Source organism: Sus scrofa, chromosome 8 (genome assembly GCF_054392235.1).
Source record: "Sus scrofa isolate SSC_HxYL_T2T_F1_AM1 chromosome 8, Sscrofa_HxYL_maternal_Yorkshire_Landrace_v2.0, whole genome shotgun sequence".
NCBI lineage: Eukaryota > Metazoa > Chordata > Mammalia > Artiodactyla > Suidae > Sus > Sus scrofa.
The window spans coordinates 88,327,973-88,342,397 of NC_139390.1; the positions used below are offsets into that span (position 1 = coordinate 88,327,973).

Genomic DNA, 14,425 nt, shown 5'->3' on the forward strand with positions numbered 1-14,425 from the left:
TGCTAAGTGTTTTAGTGGCTTTGCTTTTAGGTGATCAATAGAAATTATCTCATTTTAGGAACTTAGGTTTTATTTGAAAATATCTTTTCAAGTAAACCAATTTTATTCTAGTGGGAAGAATTGCCTTTAAAACATCTAATAAAATAGCTTTCAAAACTTCATCTCTGTTATTCAGGGAACTTATTAGAGCAATGTGATGACATGGCCACATAGCACTCAATTTTTATTAGGTACATGAGCTGACTTTTCCAACTTCGGTAATCTGGTAATCATGTTCATTGAAATTGGCATAGTAGCATGATTAATCAGTGTTTTCCTTTGTCATCTGGCAAAGATTAAGTTCACTGTCTATAAAATTTCAGGATATATAATGAATTTGCAACTCATCATAGTATTTTACACCTGAGATTCTTTTCCTCTCCTCCTATCTTCAATTTGCAATAACAGAATTTAACCTTCTGACCCTGGATTTGCTTCCAACGTATGCATGCCACAGGGACATTCAGTCAAGTACAGTGGATCCCGCAGACTACCAGACAGTATTTTCTCACTTGAAATATTCTTTAGGAGTTGCTATTGCGGCTCAGTGGGTTACAGACTCAACCAGTATCCATGAGAATGCATGTTCGATCCCTGGCCTCGCTCATTGGGTTAAGGACCCAGTGTTGCCATGAACTACAGTGTAGGTTGCAAAGGTGGATCAGAGCTGGCATTGCTGTGGCTGTGGTGTGGCCTGGCAGCTGTAGTTCCCCTTCAACCCTCAGCCAGAGAACTAGAATATGCTGCAGGTGTAGCCCTAAAAAGCAAAAAAAATAAAATAAAATAAAATAGTAGGAGTTCCCGTCGTGGCTCAGTGGTTAATGAATCCGACTAGGAACCGTGAGGTTGCGGGTTCGATCCCTGGCCTTGCTCAGTGGGTTAAGGATCTGGCATTGCCGTGAGCTGTGGTGTAGGTTGCAGACGCGGCTCGGATCTGGCGTTGCTGTGGCTTTGGCATAGGCTGGCAGCTACAGCTCCGATTCGACCCCTAGCCTGGGAACCTCCCATATGACGTGGGAGCGGCCCAAGAAAATGGCAAAAAGACAAACAAAAAAATAAAATAAAATAGTAAAATAAAGTAAAATAAAATAAAATGAAGTATTCTTTATAAAGAATGTTCCACTGTTTGTCTAATGATTCACATTAATTGATATTTATTAATTTATAAATTATACCTGAATTAAAAAGATGGTAAGGTAACTTATGATAAAAGCAATACAAAACATATTTATTTTCTCCATGATTTGGTTTTTTTGAAATATTGAATATTCATCCTTTTGTAAATTGAAGTATAGTTGATTTACAATATTGTGGTAGTTTCAGGTTTACAGCAAAGTGATTCAGTTATATTTTTCAGATTATTTTCCATTTAGGTTACTACAAGATACCAAATATTACTTGTTCTCTTCAGTAAATCCTTATTGTTTATCTATTTTATACATTGTAGTATATATCCATTAATCCCATAGTCCTAATTTATCCTTCTTCCCCTCCTGTTCCCTTTTGGTAACCGTAAGCTTTTTGTTTTTTGTTTTTTTTCTATATCTGTGAATCTATTTCTGTTTTGTATATAGGTTCATTTGTATTATTTTTTAGATTTCATATATGATATCATAATATTTGTCTTTCTCTTACTTACTTTACTTAGTATGATATTCTCTAGGTCCAACCACATTGCTGCAAATAGAAATATTTCATTCTTTTTTATGGCTGAGTAATATTCCCTTGTATATATATATACCACATCTTTATCCATTCATCTGTTGATGGACACTTATGTTACATTCAACCTTGACTGTTGTAAATAGTGTTACAATAAACGTTGGGGTGCACATATCTTTTTTAATTAGAGTTTTTGTCTTTTTTTTTTTTTTTTTGTCTTTTTGCTATTTCTTTGGGCTGCTCCCGCGGCATATGGAGATTCCCAGGCTAGGGGGTCTAATCGGAGCTGCAGCCACTGGCCTACGCCAGAGCCAAAGCAACGTGGGATCCGAGCCGCGTCTGCAACCTACACCACAGCTCACGGCAACGCCAGATTTAACCCACTGAGCAAAGGCAGGGACCGAACCCGCAACCTCATGGTTCCTAGTCGGATTCGTTAACCACTACGCCACGACGGGAACTCCAGTTTTTGTCTTTTCTGAGTATATGCCTGGGAGTGGAATCACTGGATCATATGGTAGCTCTCTACTTTTAATTATTTTAAGAAACTTCCATACTGTTTTCCATAGTGGTTGTACCAATTTACATTCCCACCAACAATTATTTTCTATACAATTTGTGATCTCATGTTATTTTTCCACTTACTTTTCTTTTCTTTTAACAATGTCCTTCCTACTCCCTTTAGGTTGAACTACACAATTCACCAATCTGCTGAGCTTTGCCTTGTATTCTTATGATTTCACCTGAATTGAGGCCCTTCCACCAGAGCTCACGTGGCTGAGCTGCAAAGGCCCCATCTTTGATTTAGATGAACTTCTCTATAGCATTTTCAAGGTCCTTAGTATGGATGTCATGAACAGCAGCCCCTTCTTACCCGTGGTTTTGTTTTGTGAAGTTTCAGTTACCACCAGTCCACTAGGGTCTGAAAAGATTAAATGGAAATTTTCAGAAATAAACAAATCATGTATTTTAAACTGAGTAGCGTGATGAAATCTTGGGGCTTTCCTTCTGTTCCATCCTGGATATGAATCTCCCCCTTGTGCAGCGTAGCCCACCACTAGTCACGTGGTAGCCATGTAGGTTTGGAGTTACTATTGAGTTATCACAGTGCCGTGTTCAAGTGATCCTTATTTTACTTAGTAATGGCCCCAAACCTCAAGAGGAGTGATTCTGGCAATTCAGATATGCCAAAGAGAAGCCTAAAGTGCTTCCTTTAAGGAAAACAGTAAAGGTTATCAACTTAATAAGGAAAAAAAAAAGTTGTGTGCTGAGGTTGCTATGATCTATGGTTAAGAACGAATCTCCGTGAAACTGTGAAGAGGGAAAAAGACATTTGTGCTGGTTTTCTGTCATACCTCAAATGGAAAAAGTTACAGCCACAGTGTGTGATAAGTACTTAGTTAAGATGCAAAGTGTGTTAAATTTGTAAGGTAGGAGTTCCCGTCGTGGCGCAGTGGTTAAAGAATCTGACTAGGAACCATGAGGTTGCAGGTTCAGTCCCTGCCCTTGCTCAGTGGGTTAACGATCTGGCGTTGCCGTGAGCTGTGGTGTAGGTCGCAGACACAGCTCAGATCCCACGTTGCTGTGGCTCTGGCATACGCTGGTGGCTACGGCTCCGATTAGACCCCTAGCCTGGGAACCTCCATATGCCGCAGGAGCGGCCCAAGAAATAGCAAAAAAAAAAAAAAATTGTAAGGTATTTTGAGAAAGAGTGAGAGAGACCACATTTACATAACTTTTAAGTATATTGTTATAATCGTTCTATGTTGTTATCAGTTATGATTGTTAACTTCTACTGTGCCTAATTTATAAATTGATCTTTATCATAGATATGTAAATATAGGAGAAAATACAGAATATATAGGGTTTAGTGCTGCCTGAGGTTTCAGGCACACACTGGGGCTTTGGGAACATAGCCCCCATGGATCTAGGGGAGCCATTGTAATTGGTTATTTTCCTATTGGGCCAGTAATGAGGTGTCTTCTTCCCACTGCCTATGTATTTCCTGTTTTTAGGTAAAGTGTTTACGCTGAGAGACAAATTCCTCAAGCCACTAGTAAAGTGTGTCATCTTTACTCTGAGAGCGGAACTCTCTGGGAGCTGGCTGGTTAACAGAGAATTCTCATCTCATGTTTAAATAGCTCTCTGCATTATCTCGCGGCAGCCTCACAACAACTCTCAGAGGGAGGTTTTCTTTTTTTGCTTCTGAGGAAAGTTTCTCAGGGAGATTTTTTTTGGACCAGAGAGAGGTGTTGGGTGTGGAAGAATTAGGTCCTGAATCCAGGTCTTCTTAGTCTAAGGTGGGTGTTCATTCCAGTAAACCTCATCTGATTCCATGAGGAAGCCTCTGTAGAATCAGGTCTGAGACCCAAACGAGAAGCCCAGACTGCGCTGGTCCTTGCCCCCGCCGCTCCCTGGAAGTGCTGCATGCCTGTGTGGGAGAGGAGCTGTGGACACCGAAGTGTCTGTGATTTCTAGGACACCTGCCCTCCTACCCATGGGCCAAAGTCACAGCTCTAAGAGTATGTTGGGTACCGCCGGATGCTACTGTCCTGCTTCCAGGTCCAGAGTGGCCCGGGGCATGGGAGTGTGGTGGAGGATAAAGGCTAAATCCTGGAGAAACTTGTCTTCAGGCACTGCTAATTCACACAGCTGCCGCGGTGCAAACTTCTATACCACTAGACTGTAAGTGCCTTGAAGGCCACAAGCATGGCCTATTCCCATTAAGATTTCCTAGGGTCTAACACAGCGCTGGCACACGGTAACAATACTGCATAAACATGATTTTTGACACAAAATATAATAATATTCAATCTTCAAATTTCTGGGATGGCATATGAAATATATACTGACCAAGAAAAACACCAGAAAGTCTCTTCCTAAATATTTTGACATTTGGATTTAATAAGGTCTCTGACAAATTCACAAAATTCAGTGATTCTGCCCCTTACCTCAAAAAGCTGTATGTTAGTCACATCAGACTTTATCTAGGTGTTGCCAGTTTTGCACAACAGAGTGAAAAGAATATTCTCAGGTTTATACAAGGCTTATTAAGAGGCTTAAAAATAAGAATCAAAATTTTGAACTCTGCAGGTTTAACGGAAAATAAAACACTGAGTCAATGTGTATTAATAAGTTTTAATATCGGTATTATGTCAGGCAGTCACTTGTAAACCACACACACACACACACACACATATAAATTAACAGGTATCACAATGACTTTGATGAAATTATTTCCCAGATATTAACCTTAAGAAAGTAAAGATGAATATCCACACTGCCTCTAATACACAAACTCTCAGATGCCCAACGCAGGCTGAGCGCACAGCGCACATGACGTCCTCGTTCAAGCTGACTCCCCCTCCCAACGCTGACAAATGACTTTCACTAATTCTTTCTTAGAAAGTGTGCAAAAAGGATTTCCATAGAGGTCTTTGGAGATTTCCTGTGTCTTCATGTGTGTAATAGGTTGGGTCAAGTGACAATGAAGGAGGATGGAAGACGGAGGATTTTATTTTATGTATTTTCCCTCTTCTGGCCCTTGAAAGAGGAAAAGAATAAAGAGGAAAATTATACCATGCAGATGATGTCAGTGTTAAATTAAGATCATACGTTTGGCTGTGGCAGCCATAATCTTTTGATTATTGAAGAGATTGTTGGTAATGAAGTACATTCGTTAAGAAATATTTTTAGTGTAGACTGAATACGTGTGCAAACTCTGAGATATGCCTCTAATAAAATGATAGATTAAGAAATTGCCTGGTACCTAAATTCTTGCTTTTCAAACAGCTATTTATAGAAAGAAAAGTTATATTTAAGCCACCATAGTAGACTGTTATAATCTGCCTTATATTACGTAAGATAATAGTCCCATATTTTAAAATAATGTTGGAAACCATTCCGTTGTTTATTCACCCCTAAGTTATGTCAGTTGGAAGATTTTTTTGGATTGTGCAGGAAGAGAATTATTTTTACGAAAGTAAGACTTCACTGTCATGGCTCAAAGAGATGGCTGTGAAACAAGTTATACTACAGATAAAAATAAACCCAAGCCAACATGAATTTTTAATAAGCAAAAACCGTATTTTATGGTGACATTAAAAACAACTATTAATTTTCATCTTATCTGTTATGAAATGAAACATCGGTGAATCTGGTCATGCTATATTCCCCTTCCCCATAGGTCCTTAACACTTACGGTAAAATCTCTGCAGACCTGGATGATGATCTGAGCCTGGGGAGAGCCTATGAAGCCACGGCCAAGGTCCTGCAGAGGTAAGTTAGCACATCCTTGTCTTGCTGTCACTGTGAATTCACTCAGCTGTGAAAGACTTAAATTGTTTGAGGTCTGTCGCTTTCCATTACTGCCTGCTTAAATTTTAAGCAGTGCCCTTCTTAAGTGACCCTTTCATCGTAAGTTATTTTAAACCAATGTGGTATTTCTAAATATGCACCTAAACTCCTCTTTGTCTACCCCCCCTCCTTCATATTATTTTATTTCTTGATTTTCTCTAAGTTTAGTGATGACCTTGGATGCGAGGGAAAAATCAGGTCACATCTCACAGGTTAAAAAAGCAGAGAGCACAGAGATATGGAGTACGCTTCAGTAACTGGCTCACTGTAACCTTTCCAGATCTCTTCTTTGAGGAGAGTTTCTATTTTATGCTTCAATCATGCTTCTTCCATTAAGATATCTCTCCTCTGAGCATTTCTGGATAAACAATTGGGTACAAACACAATGTTCCCAAAATTTCCTTTAAAACAGAAAAATGAACCAAAGTATACCTGAACAACTTTTGATACAGATTTTTCCATGGATAATATATGCTATACCCTTCACCCATTGTACCGTGAATATTGTGTATGCCACTCCATCTCTGCATTATATTTAAGCCATGATAAAATAAGAATAAGGAAAGTTGTCAAAGTTAAGGCCTTGGTTTTTAGTATGTTATCTTATATCCAAGATACAGCTTTTATGTGATTCTTTAGTAGTTGTGGTAGTAGCAGTAATAATAATAATTATATAGATTGTGTCAAATTCTAATTTCTCCCCACTTGTATTTCAGTTGTAAACACATACAAAGTAGTTTTTTCCCTAGTGGCATAGGGGGTTAAGGATCTGGCATTGTCACTGCAGCAGCTCTGGTCACTACTGTGACATGGGTTCAATCCCCGGCCCAGGAACTTCCGCATGCCATAGACATAGCAAAAAAAGGGTAAAATGGTTGTTCCAAAGGCATTTAAAATGTCTGATGCATTGAAAGTGGATCATTATTTATGTATTAAAATTGCCAATATAATAATTATTAAGTATTAAATAAATAATTAATTAGATATTAAAAAACTAACACCAGTGAAATGAAAAGTGCCCTACAAAATAAATAAAATGCACCGTAGTCACCAGTGGATGAAGGGTTAGGGACAGACATTTTTATAAGGAGAGTATGGGCGTTTACTCAAGGAAGGCAGGGCCAACAGTGTATAAAGCAAGCAACCATGAGTGCTGTGGTCCCTCCAAATAAAGATTGGTGATCAGCCTGAGGACAAGCAACCGAACTATCCTTTAAATTTTTTTTTTTGGGGGGGGGCCACGCCTGTGACGTATGAAAGTTCCCAGGCTAGGGGTAAAATTGGAGCTGCGGCCGCTGGCCTACACCACAGCCATAGCAACTTGGGATCCAAACCACGTCAGCATCCTGCACCACAGTTCATGCCAATGCCAGATCCTTAACCTACTGAGCAAGGCCAGGGATTGAACCTGTGTCCTCATGGATGCTAGGCAGGTTTGTTAACTGCTAATTCCATTGTGGAATTCCCCTTAAACTTTTACTTTCCAAATAATCACCTGAATGAAGCAGATGTGTGAACACAAAACAGAATCGTGTAAGGATTCAACTTAACATCTGTTTGAAACACACCATCTCTGGGCCCCTTTGTCCCACTCATTTTGACTACTACTTGATTCTGCTGTTAACGCTGCCCAGAATCAGTAGGAAATGGCTGGGTGATTTGTCTTGCTTTGTAATAGCCAACCTGGCCAAAGCCTATACCGTTAAATAAATGCCTTCCTTACATGTTTACTAAATAATTCCTACAAAATGACATTGTGTATCCCAACATAACTGAAGAGATAAAACTCCAAAGGAAAAAAAAATATTTTATTTTATAGACATATATGGAGCATTTACTATGTCACAGGACAAGACCAGTGTTAGACTTTTCTTTGGTTACAGGTAATCTTTATAATCATTTTTGAAACTTCTGGAGACCTGAGGTTATCTTAAAATACTTCTCACCTGTTAAACTGGTGTCTCATCTGGAATATTTGAGTCTCCACTCCAGGATTTGAATTCCTGGTCTATGTAGTAAAAGCTAAGGTGGGACTTGAACAATTAAATATTGGTAAATATTAGCAACAACAGACAATCAACTGTTTGAATTTGGCTGCTTAAGTATTTGAGGTTGAAGTATGGAAAAAGATCTAGCTATATCTGATATATCATGAAGTAGGGTATGTTTTGGGTAGGAATGAGGGTGATGATATTCCAACACTCTCAACAATCTAGCAACTGGCCCAGGGCAAACATATAATAGGCAAGAAAACCTATCCCTACCTCACTTTTATACCAAATGAAGTGAATTCTACTTATAAGAATTCCCACACACTAAAAACCAATGAAGCCATCGATTATTTGTACAGCAGGCATGGGTTTTTAATTGCATAATGTTCATCATGCACAAAAGAGTACAGGATGTGCTTACTCTAAGGTTATTAAGAAATAGTGTCCCGAAGCCACCACAAGCTCTCCAATCCAGTCTGCCATTTTGCAGCATGGTCACTGATTTGAAGGAATACTCAGGGGAGCATAAACCTTAGCTTATTCTTTCAGCATTTGTGCAAAGTAAATCTCGAGACAGATGTTTCCAAAACAAAACTTCCATACTGGTCGACATCAGCACCCCAGGCATCCGAGAAGCCTTATTAAATTGAGTCCACTAATTACTAGAAGTGCATTGATACACATTTGGGGGTCATTTTTAGAAAATTTTGCCTCAAGGGCTTGGTTTCTTTGGCACATGCACACACATGCACATGCACACACACACATATCCCTTTCATAGTCCTAAACCATCCTCAGATTAGCAGTAACATGCAAAAAATGGAGCACAACCAAAATAGAGGAAATTATGTTGGTGGCGACTGAGAAATAAATCAAACTGCATATGAAGCTTAGCTTCACCTCTAAATCTCTCTCTCCTACCCCGTGCAATTGCATGTTTCACTAATGGGAGGCCTCTCTCTATAAACATATTTTATCTCTTTAAAGGAAATGGAAGAGGATAGCCATGTCTAGGATAAGTGTGTGTCTAAGACCATCAGCTGAGCATGCATGAAAGGTGAATAAGCTGTAAGGCTAGAAGCTTCTAAAATGGTTATAAGAATTTATACCAAGCCTTCAATGGAAAAACACGCCACATTCCCTCAAGACTTGCAACTTAGTAATGCAGTAGCCGTTTGGTAATGCTAGAGCCAGCCTTGGCATTAGGCTTATTGCAGAAGGTTTTAATAGTGAGCAGGGTTTGGTATTTTTGCTCTTGGTCTGAATAATAGTAATTGCACAAGGGTTTAAGCAGCACAACAGAAAATAAGCATTTATAATGCCTTTTTCCATTCTACTTGGAATACTACTGAGAAAAAAAAGTTGATGTTCTAAAATGAAAACAATTATCTATGACACGGCTATAAAAGCCAGAATTATGGTCCATAAAACAAAGAGGGAGTGAGTTGAGAAATTACCAAGTAAATGTTCTTATTACATAGACAAACAATTTGAGTAAATATAGAGGGAAAAATCCTCAATTTTCCTTATGATGTTTTCTTTGCCCCATTTGCTGGAATGCTAAAACACTCCAGGAGGACTTTTAAAAAGAATTTAGGGGGGAAAATCACAAAAATGAGAATTTGCCAAAATGTGTTGGTCACAACCAGCCCATCTCTGAGGTTATTCTTTACCAGTTGGAAATTTTCTTGCAAACTCGGGTTAAATTATTTCCTAGAAAACTTTCCACAGTAGAGATCTTTAAATCAATCAGGACAAAGTTTCAAGTGTGAAAATTACCTTTCTGTTATAGCTGAAAATTAATTTCTTCTTGCTTGAGAGAAATGACATGCCCTAGTAATTTTCATATATTCTTTAAAATGGATCATCCTGGCTTTGATGTGGAATTTCCTAAAAATGACCCCCCAAAATACATCAAAACATTTCTATTAATTCATGAAATTAAGAAGAGCTTTTTACATTTTCTCCTGTCACTGATTCCATTTGCCTTATTACTTTCATCTGTGGCCCACAAACTTGGTGGCACAATCAACAAACCCCTTAGTGGCTGTTTCATCTCTGCTCTATTTGATTTCTTCTCTCTGAGTAAATGATTAAGTTTTCATGCATTGGTTCAACCAAAATCTATGTTCACTCAACCACATCCTTTATTGATTACTTCTACTGCAAACAGTAGGCCAAGTGTGATATACATAATTGGACAGTTGTCAGGGGATGTGGGTGTTAACAGTCCTGTTTTCCCAGTTGGAAACTGGAATCACCTTGATACACAAATATTCTGCACTGTTTCATTCTCATTCTTTGGATCGAGGAGTCCTGTTCCTCAGAATATATGTTTTTAACTCTCTAAGGTCTGGTTGAATGAATTTAATGATTATCCCATATGATATGCTGTTCAAGTTGCACCTGTGCACTGCATATAGAAAACTGGAATTAATATTTGTCTAACATTTTAACCTTGTCCTTTAACTTACACAAATAATCTGTAGCTTGCCTCTAAGAAAATGTCTGATACTTTCTCTTCCAGAGAAAGACTGGTTTCTAAATCTGTTGCTAACTTTTAAATTTGGAAATCCTTTAAGCAGCATATAATGTTTCCATTTCAGATGCTATATTAGCAACTTTGTTGGCTATAGCACTGCACGTTCGTTGAGTAGAGCATATAATTTATAATAGGAAGCCTTTTTCCCTCGCATTATTTGTTAGAGCAAGTTCCAGATAATTTTGGACATTTTAGAGATCTGTTGCTCCTCTGGGAGAAAAACAACTCAACTCACCCAGCAATAGTTTTATTTACACTATTTTGTGTTTCTTCTTCACTGAACTTTTTTTTGTTGGTGTATGTTGAGACTTAACAATCCTCAGCCAAAATGTTCTTCTATCAAAAATAGATCAGCTTTTAGAAACATGAGCATAACTAAACTCCACTGAATTCATTTTAGCTAAATAAAAATAATGGTTTTTCCCTAAAGGTTTAAAATGATGAGGAAAGAAATCTCTACTTTTTTCCTTATTTCATCAATTTTTTCTTGATTATTATAGTCCAAGAAAGATCTTCCAGCGTTAATAGCAGTTTGATAAAATATTCTTAGTCCTAGAAATCTGCCTATTTTTATTTATTTATTTTATTGAAATATAGTTGATTTCCATGTTATGTTAGTTTCAAGTGTACAGCAAAGTTATTCAGATATATATTTTTGTATTAATTTCCATTACAGTTCATCTCAGGATATTGAATATAGTTTCCTGTGTTACAGAGTAGGATCTTATTATTATTTATCTATACAAGGTTTTGCTTAAAATTCTAAATAGTTTACCATTTTATTTACTGCTATTTTCATACTCTTGAGCTCTTAGTACCATTTTAGTTGTTCCACTAAACAAATATTTCAGGTAATGAATGCATCCTCATGGAGACATTCCTTAAAAAATTCAGAATTTTTCTGGAGAATTGAACCATGCCTAAGTGTGAAAGAAGATTGCTCACAATTCTGTTAGGAAATGGTGAGGACAAAATCATAAAAAGCAATATTCACAACTCCAGGAATGTAAAATTCCATTCCGTTTCTAATATGTGGAGCATTCTTTTACCAATAAGAAAGGAACAAAGACTGCATTGACAGTACCTGATACTCAGGTAAACAAACTGATAGTTCTTTGGCTCTACCCCTTAGAAAATAGTCCCCAGGACTTTATGTGCCTGTCTTACAGATTGTACATTCCCACTATGGTGTTTAATTCATTGCATAATGGAAGATTTCCAGAAAATAATGCTTAGCTAAATAGTCTTTTCTTCTTGGCTATGGTATATAATATGATGGACAGAGCTATGGGTATGATTGCTTTTTATTTCACTAAGAGGTAATAGTAACACCACTAGCTGTCGTTTAATGAATCACTACTATGTTATACATAATTTTTCATCTCACAACAACTTACGGCCATTAAAAAAAAAAGCAAGGAAACAGTGCTGAGAAAGAGTGCAGATGTCATCAAAGTTATGTATCTAAGAGGCCAAGCTCGGATTCAAGCCTAGTTCTTTCTAATATCTACCATAGAGCACTGTGATTTTTAAAGCAGTCTAATTTATTTTCACAAACATACCACAGCTTACCTATGAAAATGCATGTTGTTCTCATCAAATCTTGGGAGGTTATGCAAGTTTATACCTCTAATCTTGCCACTACCTATTTAAAATTAAACTCTTTTGAAATGCTTTCTGGGCTTGCGGTGTATTTTTTGAGTAGCCCCTATAGCAGCACGTCGTTGTTTGAGAGGTGGAATCAGCCAAAAGGATCTAGACACACCTTTAGAAAACAGAAAATAATCTCTGGCTAACCCCATTTTGGAACAAAATACATTAAATTACTTGTGAATGCTTTATACCACTACACTATGAAGGCATTTCCTAAAGAGTAATTTCCGAAATTACATCAGCCTCATCACTGGATGACATCACTTGGAGGGAACTGTCTTCCTTTGCATGCCTGGTATGTCTGGACAGTTGGAAATATGGATATGCAGTATGGGGGTGGGGGGAATCAGGAATAGAAATATAAATTTGCCAGGCATGTGCATACCACAGTAGAATATGAAGTTGCCCATAGCCAGCATTTAATGGCAGGAAGAAGAAGACCTGAAGAGAACTCAGGAAACAGCCAGCTGTGGCTAGGCAGAGGCTTCAAATGTCAGTAAGATGCTGGGAAAATGAGATATCCATGAAAAATTCGAGAATACAAGATTGACTGAGGGCTTCAGATGCTGGAGAGGAAGAAATGTTTGGAGAAAAATGGGCAGCTAACAGCAGTGACCCTCAGTCTGTGCTGAAGCCCTGGGTAAGGTGGAAACATAGGAGTAGGCAAGAGCCTGTGACTCTATTCGCAGGTCACAGTTCAAAGATGTCTCACACAATGCGTATTACAACTCTTCAGATTCATATAGATGCTCTGAGATGCCCGTTGTATTTACTAGATTTGGCTCCATGTCCTTTTGGCTGCCTTCTAAGACCACGTTTACCTACAGTTACCAGACTTGCTCTTGTGAAGGTGTTCAAATGAACTTCCCCAGGTTTCAAAGCACCGTAATTTCATAGTACTTATCGCATATGAATGTATAGAGTTCTCTCTCCAAATGGACAGTAAACAGTTGGAGGGAAGCAACCATATTCATCAGTCACTAGAACATTCTAGGGTATTTGATAGTCGCTCAAAAATGTTCCTGAAGGGAACGATGTTCTGGGGTACTGAAATATTCAGGAGACAGGAGTTTTAGTCACGGACACCAAACATCCAACGGCAGATACTCACGACTTCCCAGGAAGCTTAACTTTTTTCTTTTCTTTTTAAAAAAAAAAAAAAAATTTATTGAAGTATGGTTGATTTACAATGTTGTGTTAGTTTCTGGTGCATAGTAAAGTGATTCAGTTATGCATGTATGTAGTAGTGTGTGTCTGCTAATCCCAAACTCCCAATCCATCCCTCCTCCCCTTCCCCCTTGGCAACCACACGTCTGTTCACTGAGTCTGTTTCTGTTTTGTACATATGTCATTTGTGTCCTATTTTAGATTTCACATATAAGTGATATCACAGTGGTGTTTGTTTTTCTCTGTCCAACTTACTTCACTTGTTATGAGAATCTCTAGGTCCATCCGTATTGCCACAAATGGCATTATTTCGTTCTTGTTTATGGCTGAGTAACATTCCATTGATAAATGTACCTCATCTTCTTTATCCATTCATCTGTCGATGGACATTTAGGTTGTTTCCATGTCGTGGGTATTGTGAATAGTGATCTTGTAAGCACTGGGGTGCATGTACCTTTTCGAATTAGAATTTTGTCCAGATATGTGCCCAGGAATGGGATTGCTGGATCATATGGGAACTCTATTTTTAGTTTTTTAGGGAACTTCCATGTTATTTTCCATAGTGACTGCACCAACTTACATTCCCATCAACAATGTAGGAGGGCTCCCTTTTCTCCACACCCTCTCCAGCATTTGTTATTTGTAGACTTTCTGATGATGGCCCTTCTGACTGGAGTGAGGTAGTGCCTCCTTGTAGTTTTGATTTGTATTTCTCTAATAATTATGGAAGCTTAATGTTTATGTGTACTGCATAAGTGTTTCCCTCCTCAACTTTTCAAACATTTCTTTATTCAAAAATACATGAAAGCCTAGTAAACCACAAGCACTCTTCTAGAACCTGTATGTCTTTCTAAGCACTTTGCCATTTGTATAGGTGACTTTAATGATACCTGGGATTTTTACCACTGAGGGATACTTGCAAGAACCAACTAGCATAGATCTTTTATAAACTTTAAAAAGTTTATATTTAAAGTATTTATATTTAAAAAGTTTATTAAAAAGTTTCATTTAAATA

General features: G+C 37.9%; 1 protein-coding gene across 5 annotated transcripts in view; it reads left to right on the top strand.

Annotated features, from left to right (window-relative positions):
* Window positions 1-14,425, top strand: part of TTC29 (tetratricopeptide repeat domain 29) — a 236,707-nt gene that overhangs the window by 121,705 nt on the left and 100,577 nt on the right. For all 5 annotated transcript variants that reach the window (XM_021101529.2, XM_084972743.1, XM_021101528.2 and 2 more), the window contains one exon: window positions 5,888-5,979. In XM_021101529.2, coding sequence (XP_020957188.1) covers window positions 5,888-5,979 — 92 coding nt within the window. The remainder of the gene's footprint in view (window positions 1-5,887; window positions 5,980-14,425) is intronic.